This window comes from Siniperca chuatsi, linkage group LG8, assembly GCF_020085105.1.
Source record: "Siniperca chuatsi isolate FFG_IHB_CAS linkage group LG8, ASM2008510v1, whole genome shotgun sequence".
Taxonomy (NCBI): Eukaryota; Metazoa; Chordata; class Actinopteri; order Centrarchiformes; family Sinipercidae; genus Siniperca; species Siniperca chuatsi.
In genome coordinates, this window is record NC_058049.1 from 6780273 (window position 1) to 6802960 (window position 22688).

General features: G+C 39.1%; 1 protein-coding gene across 11 annotated transcripts in view; it reads right to left on the reverse strand.

Moving 5' to 3' along the window:
- Positions 1–22688, reverse strand: part of rapgef2b (Rap guanine nucleotide exchange factor 2b) — a 112630-nt gene that overhangs the window by 71119 nt on the left and 18823 nt on the right. For all 11 annotated transcript variants that reach the window (XM_044206141.1, XM_044206135.1, XM_044206140.1 and 8 more), the window contains exons 2-3: positions 10856–10926; positions 7637–7693 (exon numbers count right to left, since the gene is read on the reverse strand). In XM_044206141.1, coding sequence (XP_044062076.1) covers positions 7637–7693; positions 10856–10926 — 128 coding nt within the window. The remainder of the gene's footprint in view (positions 1–7636; positions 7694–10855; positions 10927–22688) is intronic.

The window sequence follows — 22688 nt, forward strand, 5'->3', positions numbered from 1 at the left end:
TGATACACACAGACGAGGAAACTGGGCATCGCAGACGAAGTAAATTCTGACTGACCTCTGGATGATGCGACTGGCTGTCAAGTTCTTACAACATAACTGGTAAACAAACATATGCACGAGTACATACACTTCCACCACACTTATGCGGCATATTTGGCAATTTAATTTAAATTACAGACACTTTTTCAGGTTTTGCGTATTACGTGGCATTACTAGTGAACCAGAGGCGTTATTAAGGAACATCAAAGATTCTACTGAGGAGTTTGCCTTCCGATAAACAACTCACTAAATATGAAATCCAGAAATGAAATTCGGACTGTCTGTGTTAATAAAGCATGAGGGTAATTTTTAAAGGATATTTTTTTTTTAAGATGTATCAGTTTTGTTTCCTTGCTCAACTAGCTCATCTCAGGACTTTCATGGCTACCAGAGGGATTGCAAAGAGATAATCTCACAAGGCTGAGATGTACTGAATCTTCTATGCTGAGTACATGCAGGATTATCAAAGACGCCGTGTATGATAACCTTCTGAGAATGTAAACACATGCCATGGAGACGGATAACGTTAATGCTTGCTTTCATTCATATGCAACCGGCCAGAGGGCTCAAAGGATAAACTTAACATATGCAATCTTTGTGAGTTCAAATATCACAGAGAAACCAAAAACTCTGTAGAGACAGCTCTTCTTTTGAGTCTCATTTTTACCTGGAGTTTGGTAAATATAGGATTCCTTGTGATTCTAAATTAATTTTGCCAGAAGTTGAACAAAGCAGTGTATGTTTTTAATTTCATTTGAGATTAGTTGTGGTTTTAAAAATTCCTACACACCAGTCCTACATCAAACATGTCACCTTACAGTCAATGACAGTAAAGAGGAAGTGGAAATTCACAGAGGGAAGTATTCTCATGACACGTGACACTGATACCCTCTTTCTCCAGTGCTGGGAATTTGACATGAACTCTGAAGTTTCTGCAGTGGTGGACAAAAATAGGTCAGTAAACAAAAACTGCTTTGATTTCGGTTGGATGATTCTCAACAACTAAAGCTGCATTATGTATGCAATCAGTTTAGTGCCTTTATTGCTTATGTCAGCATCCTTTCAAACACAACAGACATTTTAAGAGTTTCAATGTTTGACTTATTTTCACAGCATTTGTCTTTTTTTTAACTAAATTTGTGAACTATGCATGACTAATCGGTGAAGCTTTATTTATTGCATGTCTAATGCAATCTCATTATACCTTAAAGGAATACTTCAACATTTTAGGAAATGCGCATATTTGCTTTTTACAGAGAGATAGATGAGAGGATCCCTACCACTCTCATGTCTGTATAGTGAATATAAAGCTACAGCAGCTGGTTAGCTTAGCTTGGTGCAAAGACTGGAAACTTAACATGTTATAATTAAAACTAAAAAATATTAACATATTATATCTTGGTTTTTTTTCATCTCTGCAAAAACTGAAGTGTAAAAACTAAAGGTTGTGGTGTTATGGGGGCTTATGTGCCAGGCTAATTTTTTCTAACAAAACTACACTTTGGTTTTTGTATGGATTAAACAAACAAGATGCTAAGCTAAGCTAACTGGCTTCTGGCTATAGCTTCATATTAACTATACAGACATGAGAGTGGTATCAATCTTCTCATCCAACCCTAGGCAAGAAAGTGAATTTCCCAAAACTTTGAACTAACTTTAAAACGGTAGAGGAACAGTCAACATTATTGTGAAAAGTCTAAAACAAACGAAACATTTGCTGCTTCATTATCAGTCTGCATCAGTTCAGGTATTACTGTTATGCTTCAACTGAGGGTGCAAAACATGTAATTATCTTTGCTATGAATGCACAGCATCAACTTAACTGGAAATTCAAATGTATGTTTCTCTGCGTGAAGCCTCCACCTGTCTGTTTACCAGCTGGCACTTAAAAATGCCACCTCATCACAGAAAAAGAACGTCAGCTCATCAAGCTGAAATCAAACCTTGTGCTTGAAGGTGCTCTGGTTTTAATAAGGTAGCAGCTTGTGTGATTATCGTTGAACATTTTCACCTGGTCTGAGTGAGACTTTTTAAATTGAAACCAGAGAAAAAAGAAAAACAAAATCATTGACCAGTCAGACATCAGCAAGGTGGGATTGGTTTTTGCTTACAGAAAGGTAAAGGATGGGTGCACTTATTATACACCCACCCCCACACAGACACATAAATTCACACCCAGCATCACTGTGCTGACCGGGTTTAAAAAAAAATCACTAAGAACAAAGTCTCGCCCCTCCTTCCTCCTCTTCTCCACACTTCCTTGTAGAACTAACGAGGCTGTAGACAGCACACCCTACTGACACAGTGCAAAATCTCCCTCGCTCCAACAGCATCCATTCTCCAATCTCCTTTTCCCCCTACTGATCTCCATCCGCCTCCCTCCAGGCTCATTCCATCCTTTTATGGTTTCTCCTTGCATTCAGAGATGACACGAATGAAATGCTCAATTATTAATCGCTGGTACACAGATGCACCGAGCGAGGAGAGCACCTGACTCTGAGGAAGAGGACGAAGAGAAGATACAACACCAAAAAAGTATGAGATAGGAGACTCTTATGCGCCGCGACAGCTTGACTGAACTGGGTCACGCGTACTAGAAGCGATCATCAAACGCTAAACATCATCCACCAAAACCCCCTGGGAAGTCTTTAACAGTGGGGAATCAGGTTATATGAGTTATATGAGCCACGGAGACTGTGGAAGGTGGTAAAATGACGCGAGAAGGGTGATTATAGCGTCAAGACTTACGTGAAATGAGGATCTACTTTTACGAATTCAAGAATGAAATGCTCCATTTGAAAATGTGACAATGACTCACATTTGGCTGACAAAAATTTGTTAGGTGGGCTCACACATTCACTTTTTGATACTAAGAAATCATGCTCAAGTGATTCTCTTTTTCAAATGGGTGCACAGGGTTTGGACTGACAGGATGGTCGGATAACAAGAGTTTCAACCCAAAAGAGGCGTGTCTGACAAACACATACAGTGGCCCAATATAAATAAGCAACTAACAATATGACCATTTTAAGTTGTTATTGTTGTGATGTTTTCACCATAAAACTCTCCAGAGACTCAATGCCACAATGGTGTGGTGAAATAAAGCATTTGTACCACTTTTGCAATTGTCCAATTGTCCTAAAAACCCATTTGTTTATTTCAGAAATCTAAAACTTAAAAAAGCTGAAGGAAAGGGGTGGGAGAGGACAGAGTTTACACACCAATACATTGTGTTTGGGAAGCTGTAAACAAGACATCCTGTAATTGTCAATGTTTCACTTGGTCTCTTTTTATCTTTTTTTCCAGTAGGTTTGGTCAAGTTTGCATTTGTACTACTACCACTTACTTGAGTCATTTATCCGTTACTTTCGATATCAATTTTGACTTCTCTGCTCGCTTGCTAACTAGTTTTAATTGACTCAATTGCAGAAAGAGGTGTATAGGTGTTACACCTGACTCAGGTTGGCAGGAAACTGTGCAGTTGGTAGTTTATTAATTATTGTGACAATGACTACATGATGACTAAGGACCAGCCACATACCAGTTTGTAATCATATTTGTGTTTTTATTTTCCTATTAAACAAATATGTGAATATTTTACTAAGCCACACTTTCTATTTATTCATTTTAGCTGAGCTATTACGACGATCTTAATAATAGGGCTTCCAAACAAGCTAATCCTACTACAGAAAACTGCAAAACACCAAACACCATAAGCACTGAGTTCTCAGTTGGACCACACACACACACACACACACACACACACACACACACACACCAGTGAGGGTCAAAGGTCAAGGGTTGCATTGAAAGAGCTGACATGGAAGAGGTTAAAGGCTGACCAGAAGCTACTAACCCTCTTCACCAGCCACTGTAAAATGTGCCAGGTCAGCCTCCATCTCAGGAGGGCTTTAGCACTATAATCTTTGGATGGTAAATCGTGAGAGGTTCAGGCTCTCACAGTATGGGATGTTTTCATGAGATATGGAGTGTGACTGTGTGTGTGACTGTGTGTGTGTGTGTGTGCACATGTGGTGTTAGCAATCTACAGCCAAAGGCAGGAAAAACGAGTACTTTTATTACTATTACCCTTATCCTCCTATCATTACTCCAGGACTGCCAACTGTCAGGGATAGTCAGAGTGAGATTGCGAGTGTGCGGGTCATTAACTATGTCATTTGTGTGACTCTGAATGGTTTTATCCAACATTATGGGTGTTTATAGAAAAGAAAAACAACATAAATATGTTGCCAGGATTTAGTTCTATGTAAAATGTTCTTCTGGATGTCGTCATCTTCCCTTAAATCAAGGGAGGGATGTCCAGAAGAAAGATGGCTACCAAACAAATTTTGCTCCAGTTGGGAAGGGCAGTCATATCTACAGCTCAGCAAAAAAAAAAAGTTGTCTTTCCATGTCTTTAAGGCTGCATTACAGCTGAGAGATTATTCAAGGGTTAAAAAATCTCCAATAAAATCTATAACTGAAACAATTAGTTGATTAACAGATTAGTCGATTGACATACAATTATTTGGCAACCAATAATTTAAGTCAGGGTTTCAGCTTCTCAATTGTAAGGATTTTATGCTTTTCTGTGTTTTATGTGATAGTAAACAGAATATCTTTGGGTTTTGTACAATTGGTTGGACAAAAAAGCGATGTGGAGACACCATCTTAGGCTTAAGGAAATTGTGATGGGTATTATTAAAACTATTTTCTGACATTTTATAGACCAAAAGATTAATTGGTTAATCAAGAAAATAATTGACAGATTAATCAATAAGGAACATAATCATTAGTTGCAGCCCTAAGAAAATCATTCTTGCAGTTTGTTCAGCATATAAGTGTTTCCTAAAGCACCTAATGGGGTACCAATATTAGTTTGTCATCTATTGACAGGTTGTTGGTTTTAAAATATCCCAATATTTGAGGTTGTCGGTGACAGGCAGTGTTATCTGATTATATTATCTATTAAAGGTTTCTCAACTAAATTACTAGAAATTATACAGTATATTGCTTGTGATATATAATAACACATACTCCAATAAAACATTTCATATTGCCCACCCGTGGTAATATCCTCCCTCACTCCATTGGTTTTCCTCCCTTCCCTTTTAGGATTACGTGTATCCCACAATTCACCCCAACACATAGGTCAGACACTGTAGTTGTAATATGACATGGAATACTCCAAATGCAGATGAGCATTTAAATGTTAAGTTAAAGTTGCTATTTATCATTACTCAAACCGAAACCTATCACTGATGTGTCAGCCTGCTAATAAATTTCCTTTTAACAAAAGTAATTGTAGCATTGCTAAAAGTATCTTTCATTTGAAGGTGGCTTTTTCCTTTGAGGAAATAAACTTTACAGCTGTCTGAGATATGTCTCAATGTATAGGCAATACAAGTTTTACAACTTAATAGAGATGCTATCACAATTAAATTCCCCCATTGACTTTTAGAGCCCTCGTTCCCCAGAAGATTATTGCTGTTGTTATAAACAGACCAGGAAATGAAGACAGGCTTTTAAAACTTGTATTTTCACAAGAGAGGGTTGATTAAGATATTGCAGAGGAGGAAAGTTAATCTGATCTGCTGCTGTTTAACACCCAGCTCTTATCAGGGAGCGCTCTGACAGACTTTTATAGGTTCACACAAGCATGCACGCAAACACTTGTACACATACAAACAGTTGTGCAAAGACACAACTAGAAACTATGCCAAGACACTCGTGCAAATTAAATGAACCAATAAACCAAAAAGACAATATCCTGCTGTGTTTTGATGTTTTAGCCTGGAAGTAAACTTAGCAAAGTACAGACAATTTTACTCTCCTCTACTCTGTTTAAACCTCTTTCATAAAAAGGAGGCACACATATGACTTAGAATTAGACTATGTCCACACTAAGTCTTCCATATCTGAAAACATGAAAGTGTGCTTCACAGCTAAGATCTAGCAAGGAGTGAGACAAACACAGCCTGGTTAACTTGCTGAGTCTGAGCTGGTTTCACCTCTGTTCAGTACCTACCTGCTCTCCACCATAACCTTTACTGTGTTTAAATACAGCCATATTCACAATTTAGTTGTTCTGATTTCAATATTTTTCTGTTTCTGTTGTCAGACAACTGAATGTGGCTGATAAACGCTACCTGTTAATCTATCAACTCACTTTCTGTTGATCACATAGTCGTCTGACAAAATAAACATAGCTACAGCTTTATGACAAACACCACTGTGTGAGTGTGGGTTAGAGGCAACAGAAAGTTGGCTTTTTAACTTTGCTAATACCCACTACGTGACTTTGCATGGGCAGGTTCACGTCATAGTTTTCTAAAAGCTCTATTGTCCCCGTCCACACTGAAACTCAAGGCCAGCGTACTCGAGAGTGTTGTAGAATAGCTACATTTTCACATGTGAAAAACACCAGCTTATAGAGGACAGAGGCCAAAACAGAGAAAAGGGTTCCTTTTTTTAAGATTCATCCAGCTCAGTGTTGACATATTATTCCTTATTCTACAGGAATTTGACTAGAACATCCAAGAATGCTCTTTATTAACAATACTACTAAAAATGCAAAGTGAGCTTCTTAGCTATAGGCTAGGCTAGGCTGTGTGTGTGTGTGTGTAGTGACTGGTGTGGGGGACCTGAGGGAATATTGCTGAAACTGGAGTCTTATGCGACCACGGCTTAATCTGCATTCCTATTGTTTAACCAGCTCCCACACCTCCGAGTGGGCTTCTAATGAGTTGTTGACTCTTCACCATCATCCTCTAACACACACACACACACACACACACACACACACACACACACACACACACACACACACACACACAGGGGATCAGGAGGCAGAGAAGGGACAATGCATCCTCTCTAGCCCCTGGAGAGGCTGATAGAGTTAATTAACTGTCTTAATTCTCACCATGGGTGTTCGGAAGATGTCAACATGTGACAGCAATCAAAGACTGAGTGTGCTCTCTACTTACTACAGTTGTGACAGCGTTTCAAAATGGGTCCAAATACACTCTGTCAGGAAGTTGTCAATACAGCTTTCCAATCATACTGACCCTCAACAACACCCAGCTGAAAGGAGGAAGCATATAAGCATTACCACTAGTGACTAGCTAGCTTTCTCCCCCATTGAAGGAAATGCTTTTAGGAGCTATTATATCTACAGTTTTTCTTTGTCGATTCAGTGCACACTGACTTACTGAAGTAAGCTGAAATTAAACTGGAAATCTAGGTTTTTTGTCTTCAGCTGTGCTGTAGAGTGGTTTGGTGTAACACTGAACCACACACACAAACACACACCTTCATAAAAGGCATCGTCTGACTTTCTGTGCTTTATGAACATTTGTTTTCACCCAGGTCGCTCTGTTGTGTGGACCCAGCACGCCTCGGCTCATCAATAACTGAGTAACAGCCGGGCCAAACGTGTTTTGTTCACACGGAATTGAAATATTGTTAAACTGGCTGCCACTGTTGTTTTCATGTGTTCATACGCTGGTAGAGTTGTAACTATTTGACCAAATATCATCAATATCCATTTACACACAGACGTCCACACCCATGCTGTTCCAGGCATTGTGGTACTTACTAGTATAGCACTTCATTGGCCTCATGTCTCTCATAACGCACCGTCTCACACATTATCCTGCAGGGACACAGAAGAGAGGGAAAGGAGAGTGGCAGTCAGAAAACAATGGGAGGAAATGATAACTTTGGTTGGCAGCTTCAAATACTAAATCCTATAAGAGCAAAATTTCAATCCTTCATTACTACGTAATTAAATATAAACTATCTGTGATTTGTGAGTTATTTTAACATTTCCCAGTGAACGTGTTGCTGATAATAATTAAAAATGGGAGTATTGTAGAGATATATAAATGGTTCTGAAGTGGTATCCCGATGCAGGTTATAGTGTATGGTTGATGAGGAGAATAGCAACTTCACATTAACAGCAGAGCATGAGAGTCCTGTGGCTGCGTTGTTATGATCTATTGAAGCTACTGTTAGAGAGCACGTCAGTTGTTCTGCTTCTACAATTAATTTCTCAATCGTCAATAATCTTACACTGTCAGCTTTCCTATTTGTTTTATTTGTTTTATTGGTGATGTTTTATGTTACTGTTACCAAATATTTCATTTTGATTAAAATTTTTATTCATCGTCCCTTTTATTGTTTGTTGTGGATGACAGTACTGATGAAAGGATGGAGACAGTTACTCATTCACTGGACCATGAGATATTTTTAAAGTTTGTTTTGGGATTTGAACAATTAACCATCAAGTCACAAGACTGTTTATGCCTCTACAGGTAAGCTGCATATTTACAGAGCGAGGGTTTAGACAATTGATTGAGCTTACTGTGCAGTAGTTTCTCTTCCTAAATTAGGCATAGACTCACTTTGTGCTCCCACTGCTCCCATTAGTGATATGTTGTTTTGTTTTCCTTAGTTTAATGGTGTTATGCATGAAGTATTTAAAACAAATTATAAAGTACTATCATTATTCAACCAACGATTTAACTCTGCATTTGACATAACTTTTTTCTTTTGTTTCGCACTCTTTTGTAAGGGTAAATAATGGGTCGCATTTTTCAAATCACAGATCTCTGATTTTGGAATCAAACCCGTTTTTCCCAACATAAAGTGTGAAAAAGTCATCCACAACAGGCTTTCCCCAAGATGCCTCCAGAGAAGACAAGTGTGCCTCAGCATTACAGACTGTCAACTATAGTAAACAGTAGCTGATCAAAACACAAAAGGCTTCAAAAATAGCTGGGGGGCGGCCATTGTGTTGCAGCCCCCATTGCACAACGACCGAAAAACAATCCTTGCTCTAAAAAACAAGTCGCTGTGAAAAAGAACTACAGAAGAAAAACAACACATTCCTCCCAGATGAAATGTGGACCAAAAAGAACTATAACATAATCCCATAGTTAGAGGGATGTCTGGCTAGCTGTGTGTGTGTGTGGGGGGGGGTTGTTTTTTAAGTTTTTTAAGTTAGGAAAATCAAAATTGGCAGGAATGGCGGATTGGTCTATGGGACCACGGGGACATTCCTCAGGATCCAAACAGGGAGGAGAGAGAGGGGTTACTGTGGGGTGGGAGGCCTCTGAGGGGTCACACAGTGGAATGTTCCAGCTCACGGGTCATGTACTGCTACATTGTTCCGTCGCCAGTATAATCCACATGTATGCACACATGGCATGCTGGGAACAGACCTCTGACATGCAGTGTTTGGAAAGTCTACGCCAGACAGAAAAGACTGGAAGGCTAACGTGGTGACAGGAGAGCAAAAGGCAAAATCATGTATGGAGAACAGAACGGCATGTTAACATCAGGTTAGTTTGGTCAAATTGGAGATTTTTTTTATGTAAAGACACACATGTCTTCAGTATCAAAAGAGTACTCCACCAATTTATACTTCATACTGTGAACTTTTGCACATTCCCTGGTCAATATTTTGCACATCCCTGTACAAAACTGTACAGCTCTTTCATTTAAATAACAGTCATATTGTACATATTTTTTAGTTTCTCTAATATTTTTTCATATTTTATCATCAATTTTCTATTTATGCTTCTTGACTTGCAGTACTTGCTTTATTGTTTTTTTTGGTATGCACCAATATACCAAGGCAAATTCCCACTCAGCATTGCACTCCTATAACACTATCAGACTCATGATGAAGAGTAAAGTAGCAGCAGACCTCATCTTTTTTATTCCATGCATTAATCTTCCTTGTTAAAACCTGGCTCCTATATTACCCACACTGCAACTCAACTGCCGACAGTTTGATCAGAGATTCAGGCATGACTATGCTAATAATGGCTATTATAGCTGTTACTAACAGTCTGGTAAGATCAATTCTTTCTAAATCCAAGCCCCCACATTTTTTTCATTTTCAAACTTGGAATCAGCCCCAACAGAAGTGACATCACTTAGCAGTAGTGCTCCCCAAGACTTGTAAACAAACTTTGAAGTGTAAAATCGGCGGTCTTTCCCTCTAACAGCGCATGGTCTGAGGGCACGTGTCAATTTCTTTACATGTCAAGTTCCCTGATTTAACAATAGTACCCTCTAAAAAATTCCTGACTAAATTAAAACCTCTCTGTTAATGTCAATCTATGAATTAGAAAATAAACCCTGCTTTCAACAACTTTTGGAGAATTCAGAGGTCAATGTGAAACAAATGCACACAGCATAGATTCTTTGAATGTGTGAGTACTTCACATCAGAAGTAGCAAGTCTGAAAAATGTGAGCTTACAACTGAAATTCAGATTTTGGTGTCAGATTTTGTTGAATACTTCTCATTTGGCTCAGGGCCTTTCAGACATTTCATATCATGTTAATGTGTACACACCTACAACAACGAACAGATTTTATCCCTTTGTTATCTAGAAAAGTGATAAGACCAACAAGTACTAAAAAACCTGACTTAAACTTTAATCATGCTTAAAATACTGTGCTTTAGATGTTTTAGACCAACCTGGATTTATATTTTTTTGTATATGCCAGTCTCAGTAAAAGCTGTATTTCAGTCACTCTGACTTTTTAGCAGGCAGCTTTGCTTTTTAGAGAGTAAAATAATTCCAGCCAACGAGTGGTTGTAAGGCGGAGTGGCTGCTGGATTAGAAAACCAGACAGCATTTGGCTGCCGGCTTGGTGTTAATTTTCCACCCCTCACTACAATCGTTATGAAGCAGACACTGAGGAGTTGTCACTGTGTTTAATTTGCATTTGAAATTCATGTGATTGGAATATGCTCTAAGTTATGTTAATTAAGCACCAGGAATGTGTGCAGACACTGACCTCAGCTGGTGCTCTCGCAGGTTGGACAAGGCCTCCATCCCGTGGAGATAAGAGTAGACAATCTCCAAGTCCTGAGGAAGAGAGGAAAAGTGCTGTTAGACACAGGAATTAAGAGCTAGAGCTTTAAGGTTGCTACAATCAATATTTTTATATGAACAATGTATGAAATGACTATGTGTAAGGAGTTGTGACAAACCCACAGAGAATTATCACCCAAATTTCAAGTTTGCCTCAGTTCTACGGAGCTTTATTGCAACGTTCAGCTCTTACTATGGTTTTACAGCCCACCACTGTTATTGTAACTGTTTTGATTCACTCTAACCACTCTCATCAACCTCTTTCCAGCAGCAGCAGCAGACAGCTGTGTTCAGTAAAAAAGCTCTGATAAACCCACTGTACACTACCTGCTCAGCGCCAAATGGCAGACAAAGTTGCCAATTAGCTGGTGAACATAATGGAGCATTTACTCTAGCAACTGAAGAGATATTTTAGATGTGTAAATAGGCAATTGTTTGCTAACAGTTTCACCATATCAATTTGATTAGGTGATCATATGTCAGTGTATATCTTGTGCAATGCCACCAAGTAGCCAAAAAATCTGTTGCCACTAAATATTACTTTCATTCCAGATTATTTTTACATGGTAAAAAACAAAGAAAAGCAGCAAAAACAAAAATTTGTAAGGCTGAGACAAATTGGTATTTTCCCTAAATTAATGATAATCAATTGATTATCAGAATTGTTGATTATTTTTCATAATCCAACTATCTGCTTAATTGACTAATGGTTTCAACACTCCTACTCGATCCCGAGCAAAAAGTGCCAACAAAAACACACTCAAACATAAGCGAATAATGATTATGTAGTCGCATTGATGCTTAAAATACTGATCATTCATTCTGCACTAGACGAACTGACTACTCGTACAACAGAAAACCTTTTACAAGGACAGTGACGTTGATTTGTGCGACTGAGCATTGGAATAGAAAGCAATAAAGCACCTTGCAGAGAAAAAATAAAGGAAGTACACTGCACAACTATAAACTCCCCATTCAATTACTTCATCAAGTGAGCCAGTGAGCGACTCTCAGATTATTTGGCGTGAATCCAAGTCAGAGGTGAAACAAAGTGGCCCTCTCTGAGAGCTAGCAGTCAGCACAGCTAGTCCACTGTCTATTGGTACACACTGGGACACAGACTCTCTCTCTCTCTCTGTGTGTGTGTGTGTGTGTGTGTTGCAGTGCTGGTTGCAGCTACTGGGATGCCTTTGTCGGCAGCAACTGGAGGTAGATGTGGCGACAGCAGAGCAGAGGGACAGCAGAGACTCTGTGTTAAGACCCCGCCAGACAGACACACACACACACACACACACACACACACACACACACACACACACACACACACCCGCACAATGGCCACCCTGTCTCTGCGTTATGTTTCTGAGAGCAGCAATCCTAAGCTTATTGAACATTTTATGAAATGTTGACCACAAAAGCTAAATTACACTTTATTTGTGCTGGTTTGGTGTCCCAATGTCTGTGTCAGTAGAAGAGAAAGTGCCAGAATCACACCAGTATTAGAAGACTTTGGTTGGTTAGTTTAAGCTGAAGAAATTAAAAAATATTTATAAAAACAACTCAAGTCTGTAACACAACAAAATCCTATTTTCAGTTCAACACCGACAAAAAAACACTTGTTTCTGATTCGATATTGTAAGACCACCTTTCATGAAACATTAACCACAATATACCAACTGAAGCATTTGACTTGCCAGATGAGTCAAAGTCAGACAAAAGTGATTATTATAAGTTACATTTTTTTATACAACTCAAACCTACAAAAGGATGCATGAAACTCAGATGCACATGACATTGGCTTAACAAAGCAAACAACATTCTAACAACCAGCTGGCAAATGAGCAACAAAGAACACACACCCAAAATGCTCATCCTATTTGCTCAGTATTGAAATTTAATTCATTCAGATGTTCCTATTACAAACAACAAAGTGAAAAAACACCACACTTAGTTAGAAAGTGTAGTACAATCTGTATTCTGTGTACCACCTGTTACAAATAACCATGTAAATCTAATAGGCAACAAATATGTGACACATTACTACAGACTATGAATTAATATCCAAACTGTTATGAAACAAAATGACTGGGTGTTAGTCCCTTGAAGTCAGCATAAAGTATTTTTTTAATTTGGGTTTGGCCTTCATGAAGGGGACACAGAAAGAAACTCTTTTGTCCTCAGGGCTGCCTGGCCCTGTTACATCACACAGTGATATCCTCACTAACCAAATCCTTATGTTCAATGTGTCTGTGGTCAGTGAAACAGCATGCACAGGAGGAATGCTTCAACAGAGGCAATGTTCAGACACATACTGCCACCTACTGGGTAACTGAGAAACTACAACCTCAATTAGCTGCTTACATTTTGGATATTGAGCTAGAGAAAAAGTGCCAAAAATTCAATGGTTCCGACTTCTCAGATGTGAATATTTGCTCGTTTGGTCGAAATAAATAAGTCTTTTTGGAAGCTATAAACTTTGTAAAGTCAGTGGCATTATTCCTTCCTTTAAAAGGGGTCTTTAACTATTACAGTTCCAGTGCTTACTTTGAACACTATGAAAGTATTTTGAACTCACTCCTGGCTTTTAGTAAATCTCACTCAAAGACTTTAAACACCTAAAACTTAATGTTTAACTGAAAACAATAACCGTATACAAACATAAAAGTATATGTATAAATAAAATGTGATAACTAGTCTCTCTATGGAGTGGAGAAGAAGGAAAGAAACAACTAGTTCTCATCTATAGAACAAATTTTGTATTCTACAATTCTGTAAATTCTGTAACTGTCTTCAGCCAGGACCTTGTTGTGTGTCATCCCCTTATCTCCCTCCTAAAGTTTCCAAATATCAATTTATCATAAGTCATAAATTGACTTGATAAATGTCACAGAATTTTAACATAAACCAGAAGGGACAACACAGGTAGCGTGCCATTAAAAACACCTTCCAGTGACCTACAACACACAGATCAATTTTGACTGTGTTGATCCTTCTTAGGCACCAAGTATCCAATAATCCAGACAGAAGGTCACCATTAGGTGGCAGTGTTGCAGGTTTCTTTTTCCCCTTGCACAGTGACATCACAGTGAATAAAACAGCACCACTCAAACACAGCCTCACAAGGAGAAATATGCAAAACCATCAATTATGGCTTCAGTCTCAAATATTTCAGATTGACTGTATGGAAAGAATGTAAAGGACCCCATCTTTTCCACTCCCTGGGCCCTACATTTTCCGGTCTGATTTTCTTTCTTTTTCTCTGTCTGGTCTCCTTTCAGACGGAGCCAAACACAATCACCACAAAGTGCACACGGAGGAGATACATGACAGTTTTAGGACATGGGCAGGATCGTCAAATCACAACAAAATCCTCACAATTACAATTAGGGTTTCGGTGCTTCTGTTCATGCGATTAATTTGCTTTATTTCAAACAATTTAACATTCAAAAAATAAAAGACCTTGCATGGACTTTAATTATTATGCTTTTGCCTCTTAGTACAGAGATCAAAAGCAGAGGCTGTTTGATCTTATATTGATATTACTTTAGGTGATGCCTGCTTCATGTTCATTCACATCCTTGGCTGAAAGCAGGACCATCAGTCTCTCATAGAACAGAAACAGGAAGGAGACCAGTCCATGAGTAGTGGGTAGCTGAAACTAGGACATGCTGATGAAGGCTGTATACAGCCAAAATTCTGCTCATTGTGTGTGCTGGATAAAGACAAAGCGTGTTCATCTTTTTAAAACTGCTGGCTTTTAGGCTTATGGGGAGCAGCTAAAACTCCCAGGCACCAGAAACACCATCTAATCCCTCCTCCTTCCTTTTCCAAACTAATCCTTCCAGGAATACAGGTGGCCCCCACTAAAGGAAAAACATACCAAGATGCTGTTCTTGATAATACCTTGTGCAAAACTACCCATGGCGTTCCTTGCATACCAGTTACATACTGTCAATCAAACCTCTTTATAATCTTACCATAATAACCCAGTTATTTCCTTGATGCAACACAATATGTCATCGCTTTACACCTTCATTTGTAAGACAGATGGTAGCAGTGAAATGCAGCCAAACCAGTGGAGGCATTTCCTCTCCTGGATACAAATTAAACAATAGCAGGCCTTGTCTTCCCTGTTTGGGGCCCGAAAAAGACACACAGAGACCAAGACATCCTTCATTTTCCACCCATTATGTTAGGCCCCAGAGGGAGAGGGTGCAATGTCAGGCCCGGTGCCAGCCTGTTGAGTGGCAAAGCATTCAGTGAGCAAAGGGAGGTCAAGGAAGTTGTGATGTTTTTCCTGCACTGTGTTCATTGAGACTGATGAGAAAATGACGAGCCTAAGGTTGCAGTGAAAACAAATAGTTTCAGTTTTCAAGATATGAACCTGACATGACCTGAAATGATAAAAAAAAGAATGTTGTTTGTTTTGCTACTGCATACCAAGTTTAAATTTAAAATGTGCCTCTAAGATAAGGCTGCAAATAACAATAATTTTTTATTATTTTCTCAATTCATTGATTGATTGGTTTGTCTATGAAATGAAAAATGCTTGTCACAATTTCCCAAAGTCCAAATTGATGATTTTAAATTAATTCTTTTGTCCAACAAACAGTCAAAATCCCCAAAATATTAAATTTACAATACAATATATATGTAAAAAAAAGTAGCAAATCCTTACATGGAAGCGGAAGACCCATCCCCCCAAAATGCATCACAGAGCGCCACAGGAAGTCATTCCTGCCTGTGGCCATCAAACTCTTTAACTCCTCCCTCTACGTGTTAGTCTGTATGACCCCAAGTCATTAAACTGGACATTGATCATTTACATCTCTGCAATATTTGACACAATTGTGCAATATTCTGTGTTAATACTACTGTGCAATATACTCATAGTTGCAGATACTGTAATCTCAGTATTCCTTTCAATGAATTCAACAGCCCTGGGTTACCCTAAACTATGGTTAAAAAACACCTCTGCTTTTCTTATCTCTTAACACCACAATGTCTGTTTGCCAGATAGGAAGCTTTCCTCCTTTCAGGCCCTTTCACTGTGGCACAAATGGTCAATCCATTTATTCATTTGGCTCTGGCTGAGTGCAGATAGCAGACCTCTGCATGCATCTATCACCCACTGTAGACAAACATCAAAGAAAGGGGCTGGAACCTTTCACAAACAATGGGACACTGTGGGAGAGATAAACAAAAGAGTCTCAGGTAGGGAGGTGAAGGACATTTCTGATGACCTATTTGAGCACATCCATGAGTCTAGTTTGAATCAACAATCACTTGTTTTTCTAATTTACATATCTGTTTTGAAAATGAATATCAATATCTTCTGTCCTAAACTACTGTGAAAAACTGTGGATAGAAATTAGTATCAATGAGCAGTAACGCATACAGTAAAGACTGATCTGTTAATGTGTGTCAAGGGACTGATGTAGCAAACTGCAAGTGAAGATTAAGTTATGTTTTTATATCGCGTAGGAATGACCAATTAAGTGTTATAAACCCATAAAACCAGACACAGGATGGCAGTTTCAGTGGTGCGCTGCCCTCACTGAGTCACCCACCAGAGTAAATCAATGACCGTGTCTCCTTTGTTGACAACATTAACATCTCCAGCTGTCTGCATGTGTGCAAGCCTCACACTTATCCAACTACTGTCGAGGAAATCCTTCTATCAAGTGATCCCAATTATATGTTTGTTACTTTCTGGCCAAGCTGTAAAACATGTACTTTCACCTGGAAAATAGTATCAGTGGAAGTGTTTTACCTGTATCAGTAACTAACGGGGGCTCCGTTCTGTAGACAGTTTCTTAAAGAGTTAACACTGCACATTGCTGGATTACAAGAGAATAGCAATTTTCTCACTGAGACACACTTTCTGATGTAAATTTTGCCACCCCCATCTTGTCTGCCCTTGTCCCTGAGAGCTTGTTGACTATGGTGATGTACTGTATGTTTCAGTGGCAAGGGAGAATGAATTTTCTGCTACTTTTTGTGGCTTTGATAACGCCATATTACATTTTGTGGTGACGTTTCAGGTGCTGGAGTTTAATTGTGGTGTTTCCCTGTAGTGCAAACCAAACACAGTGCTTACAAAGTATGTGCTTCTGAAAGTTACACATAACGAATGCGACCCTTGTTTTGAAACAAAAAAATTGTTTTTGTCAGAACTTTGGAAGAATTTATTTCTTCTTCCTCACCATCACAGTTTTCTTGATTCTAACTTAAAACTTGCTGTTATTTTTGTTGTACCTCTAAAGCTTTTTCTTTCACCATGTTAGTCTTCTTTTTTCTCTCTCACACACATTTGATTCAGTTTTGACCAATCTGCTTGTGTGCAGATGTGGCCGCTTTAAGGTTGGAAACAATGAGATGGTGAAACACAGTTCCACTTTGTTGAACTAAGGAAGAAATTAGGAGCGCTTGATTTGATGCAGCAGGTCTCCCTGCTAATACAAATATAATAGCAGAAGCATTGTTAGAAGGACTGCAACTAATGATTCTTTTCATTATCGGTTGATAAGTAGATTACTTGTTTGGATTAATCATCATCATCATCATTTAGCTTATGAAATGTCAAAAAAGGGAAAAATGCCCACCATACGTTCTGACAGCCCAACGTGACATCTTTAATTGTCCGACCAAGAGTCCAAAAGTCAAAGATATTCAATTTACAATGATACAAATCAGAAAAAAGCAGCAAATCCTCACATTTGATGAGCTGAATGAGACATTTTTGCTTGATTAAACAACTCGAATAACTGTTTAATTTTATTTTGACTGATTAATTAACTAATTGTTTTGCGTCTAGTTGTCATGTAAGAGTGAGACTACACAGTGGTATGAATCAAAATCAGTTTTAATACAATTTATCTAGGCTACAATGAACAATTACTATCATTACCTATTCATATTTTCTGATTAATTGTTTGGTCTATATAATGTCCAAAAGAAGTGTATGCCAACTCTACTGCTCTTCTTATCAAGCCAACGGCGAGGCAGAGAGAGTTTGGGAGAAACCATGGTGGCCGCCTACTGTGAGGCATATGCACTTCTGTCAGCACTGCCAGGCAACTTGTAAAGAACTTGTCTGAGTGAATTTTCACACTGAGTAACATCTCACTGGCAAATTGTGAAATTTGGCAAATTGTGGTCCATCCTTCTGTCCACGGTGGCAGTCAGAAGAGCAGGCCTGACATTTGTTGGTTCAAATATGACAAACTGTAAAGCAGGACACACTTTCTATCATCGGCTATGTTTTGGATTCTTCTGAGCTAAAAAACTTTCCATGGTCTGTAACTAAATGAGAACAGGACAGTGAAACAGGGAAGTGCTGATAAAGTGCACAAAACTTCAGAAAAATCTTGACCTGTTATTGAGAAGAATGCATTTGAACATCACATTAAAACTGCAGTATTGACTACTGCAGTTTCCAGTTTGCCAGAGGCTGCATTCAGCAGGCAAGCTGCATCTTTCTAACAGTTGGCTCATCACACCATGCCTGTTTAAGATGCTTACGACCTTGATCCCTGGCAGTCGAAGAAGGAATGACCGTTCTAATCACGGCACTTTGTGAGGGGAGGATTTGTTGTCGTTCTGTTTCAAAAAATAGCTGTGAAAAGCACAAATGAATCCCCCGCGACTTGGGAGTGAGGATGACCTAGTTTTATAACAATTGCGCACTTGTCACTGCGGGGTGAGCTTTTAACTCTGTACCTTCACCCTCTGAACTTTACTGTGGCCGCTTCAAGGTTGGAAACAATGAGAATGTGGTTTGCAAAAACAGCTCATTAGGGTGACATAACCATGATTAAAGAAATCACATGATCATTTCTGTTTGAACTGCAAAACATGGACTCTATATTAGTTTCTTATTCAGTGGTTAGCAAAAATGGAGACAGTAATGCCTAAGAATTTTTCATTTTAAAGCAAATTGCAATATATGTCTATTTAAACAAATGTAACCACCTGTAACTAGGAAATGTATTTATTTATGTCATTAATTCAGTCATTTTTGTGCAGCTCCACACTACGTCATGATCCAGAATATTCCCTTTTGAAGTTTTGACCTTTTCCAGGTTTGCCTTTCTATGCCAATGGCCCCTCATTCAGTGATGCGTTGGTATTCCTGGATCCTGTTACCGTGACAGTGGAGGGGCCGTCTTGTGTGTCAGGCCAGGGTGAGGCTTGCATTCCTCAGATGACACTGTCTAGATAATGTCTCAGTGTCCACGCTAACAGACACACACAGACACAGACACACACACACACACACACACACACACACACACGCACACGCACACGCACACAAGGCCTAAAGAGGCCGGTTCAGTTGTGCCTGCCACCCCCTACTGCTCACTAACCTATGGAAGGTATTATATAGCATACCAAGTGGAGGAGCCATCTGGGTCAACTCTGAGGACCATGCATCTGGAGGCTTAAAAGATAGTAGGGCTGCAACTATCGACTATTTTCATCACCAATGAATCAAATTATTTTCTCGATTAATTGAATAATTGTCAATCTCAATTTCCTACCTGACAACTTCAAATATCCTGTTTCATTTGAGAGCAACAGTCCAAAACTCAAAGATATTCGGCTTTCGGATTTAGAAAATGGCAATGGGAATTATGCAATATTTTCTGACATTTTATAGATCAAAAGATTAATCAAAAGATGAAACCAAAAGGAACATAACTGCTAGTTGCAGCCATTTTTTACCTGACAGCACATCAAAGCACACTGTGCCTCAGGTTCATTAGTTAAAGTGCTGAATGTCATTTCCATTAAAAACATGCATTTTCTAGATTCTCCACACTGGACTTTAATGCGGCCTTGCATAAAATAAAATGTCAGTCTCATCAATGTCTGGCTGTCTAATAAAGAGTATATGGCTGCATCAGAGACTGAATAACAATTTAAAAGCGAGTGTTGGAGCATAATGAAGTGGACAGAGCTGCTATATGAGGAGGTAAATAGCCTGTAGCTGTGTAACGAGGTAAACAGACCACTGGGAGTCAGAAAGCCAGTGTTGAAGGTTGGAAGGTCATGTTGCCTACAGTGCAGTATCTGCTAATGGCAATATATTGCATTATATTGTCTTCTCAGCACAAACGGCACAGTGTGTCTGTGTCAGTGAGCCAAGTGGGACTGAGGAAGGCCGCACCCCTGAAGCAGACAAAACAGCAGAGACGGCAGTTTATCCCAAATGTGCACAACGTTCATCATACACCTAAGGGGCAGCAGTATGATGTTCCACTGGGTGCCACTGTGAGCATGTCTGTCTATGTTTGTATAAATATGTGTGTATTCCTTTGCCTTTGTTTGTACATTCCCTGTGTTAACAGGGTGACCAGCAGCTGTCCTTGAATCTCTATTAACAGAGAGTGTGGGATCTGCTGGGTATTTTTATCCATTAGCCTGTGTGAAAGAGCAGGTGGAGGCTTTGTGGGCTACAACAAGGTCACACAGTGACGAGCGCAGCTACGCCGCTATCTGTGGCTGTTCTGGACAAACGTCGAGGTCTGAGTGCCCGTTTTACAAAGACACAGCATGTGATGATAGCAAAGGAGTTTGCTGGCAGAATGGAAGAGCTCATTTCCAAAACACTCACATTCCCTGGGGAAAAAACATAAACTGAAGTTAATCCTTCAAAAAGACCTCAAAAATAAAAGATCCAGACAGAGTTTAAGTGTTATAAAACCTGGAATTAGGCTGCTCACTGCAATTTAACAACTATTTCTTTATATTTTGAACTGATGAAGAATGAGAGTATAACACTTTACAAATTGCTGATGAAAAAGAACAGTTCAAATGTCCTTCATGTTTTGCCACTAGGAATGCCTTAAAACCATGTGCCACCTGAGTTGTCAGGCACATGGTTTTAATGTAAGTTGGCACATACTACACAAAGCTAATTAGCAGTCCTATTAACATTAAGCACTTGGTGTTAACGCAACAGGTTAAGCTAGCAGAGCACATGGCCTTCTCCTTGTTCCTCTCTGCCTTGAATGCTGAATTAAGTGCTGGACAAACAATCACACTTCCACCTGTTCAGACGTATTTAAGAAGAACATAGGACTCTTCTTGGTCTACAGGAAGGCGTCTGGTACATCCAGCCATCCTCCACTTTCACTGTTACACCAGCTTGATGGAATTTATCGGGTAGAATTACGCTTCTGAATGATGGTGGGTGGCTCAAGTGGCCAGTGGTGCAGAACAACTTCGGAGTCACAGACAAAATTTAAAAGCACTTGGGAGCTGCTGTTTATTTCCCACCATGGTCAGGCAGCTGGTGGACATGGTGACTGGCTGGAACAGGAATCAGGGAGGCATGTGAATGAGCTTAACAGCACCTACTTGAGCTGCCTGCCAGTATAAAACCGTCAAGAACTAAAATGCACTCGGCCTCTTGAGGCATGCAAATTAGATGCATGCTAGACTGCACAAGTAGCAGCAGATAGTGAGTTTTATTACAAGTCTTTTGTAAGAATTGTGCAGCAATTCAAGAGAATGTTCTTTAAAAATAAAAAAGTGTGCATTTTCATTGAAAGCCAATAAATTTGTCCTAGCAGTAAGAATATTGAAATGAATGCTAACTGACCTCTCCAACCCATCTGCTTTGATCTGTGCTGCAGCCAGCTGACAAAGATGTTGGTTTGGAAGTGTATGCATGTGTGTGCCTTTAGCCCAGCACTTCAAAAAATAGAATTGTGCAACCAACCCTCCAGCAACCTCTTCTAAAGATAAAGATGATGTTATATAAAGAGTCAGCTTGAGTATCATTGTGGCATGTCAAAATATATCTTACAGTGTTAAAATTGCATTGAGAATAACTTATTGCTGCAGCTCACTGTCTCACTCTGATGGTTGCGATGTATGGCACAAAGAGACAAGAGATAGCACAAGAGATAAAAAAAAAAAAACCTTTCAGATGAGAAAGGAAGTTTCATCATCCTCTTGCTCTCGCTGCATTTAGCAAAACCTCCAGAGGAAAAAAAATATTTTAGCTTTACAACATATATCAACCATTGCTGATCTGGACATGCAGATATTTCAGTGAATATGTTACCAACACAGCTGTATGATCCTTGACAATAACAGTTGGGTTTAACAAAATGTCCCATCAGTGAGACAATCATCCAACTGAGACCCATCTGTGGCAATAAAAAATGATTTCCAATAATGTAATTAATTCCTGCTTTGACTGTCTCTCTTACACAGACATTTTTATATGAATGATAATGTAAAGAAACATGGAAAGGCTCTCTATTTCTGCAGAATAACAAAAATACTGGAGTTACCATTTTGGACCCAAGGAGGAGAGTTTCTCTAAGTTTTAAGAGAAAAAATTATTGATGAGGAGAATGATGAAGGGTCAGCATTAAGGAAGAGCTGCATTGTTTGCAGTACAAGTACAGAACATTTGATTAATTCACTAAACAAAAAGAACTGCACAAGGAGAGAAAGGATAATTTCTTGCTTTGAGCACGAGTACTGATTACTAATTCAGAATCTGCAGTAAACACTGTAAGGAAACGATACTGCACTATTGTCCTTGAGGGTGAAGTCTGGTGCCATTTTATTATCATCCACATAGCATTAGTCAAGCCACACAGATACAGGATCTCACAGCAATCTAATTAGCACTGAATGATATTTGCTGACACAGTCGCACCCCATAATATCACAGTACTGTCACACAGGGCAATAATTCAATGCTTTCAACAGCATCACAAGAATAAATTATG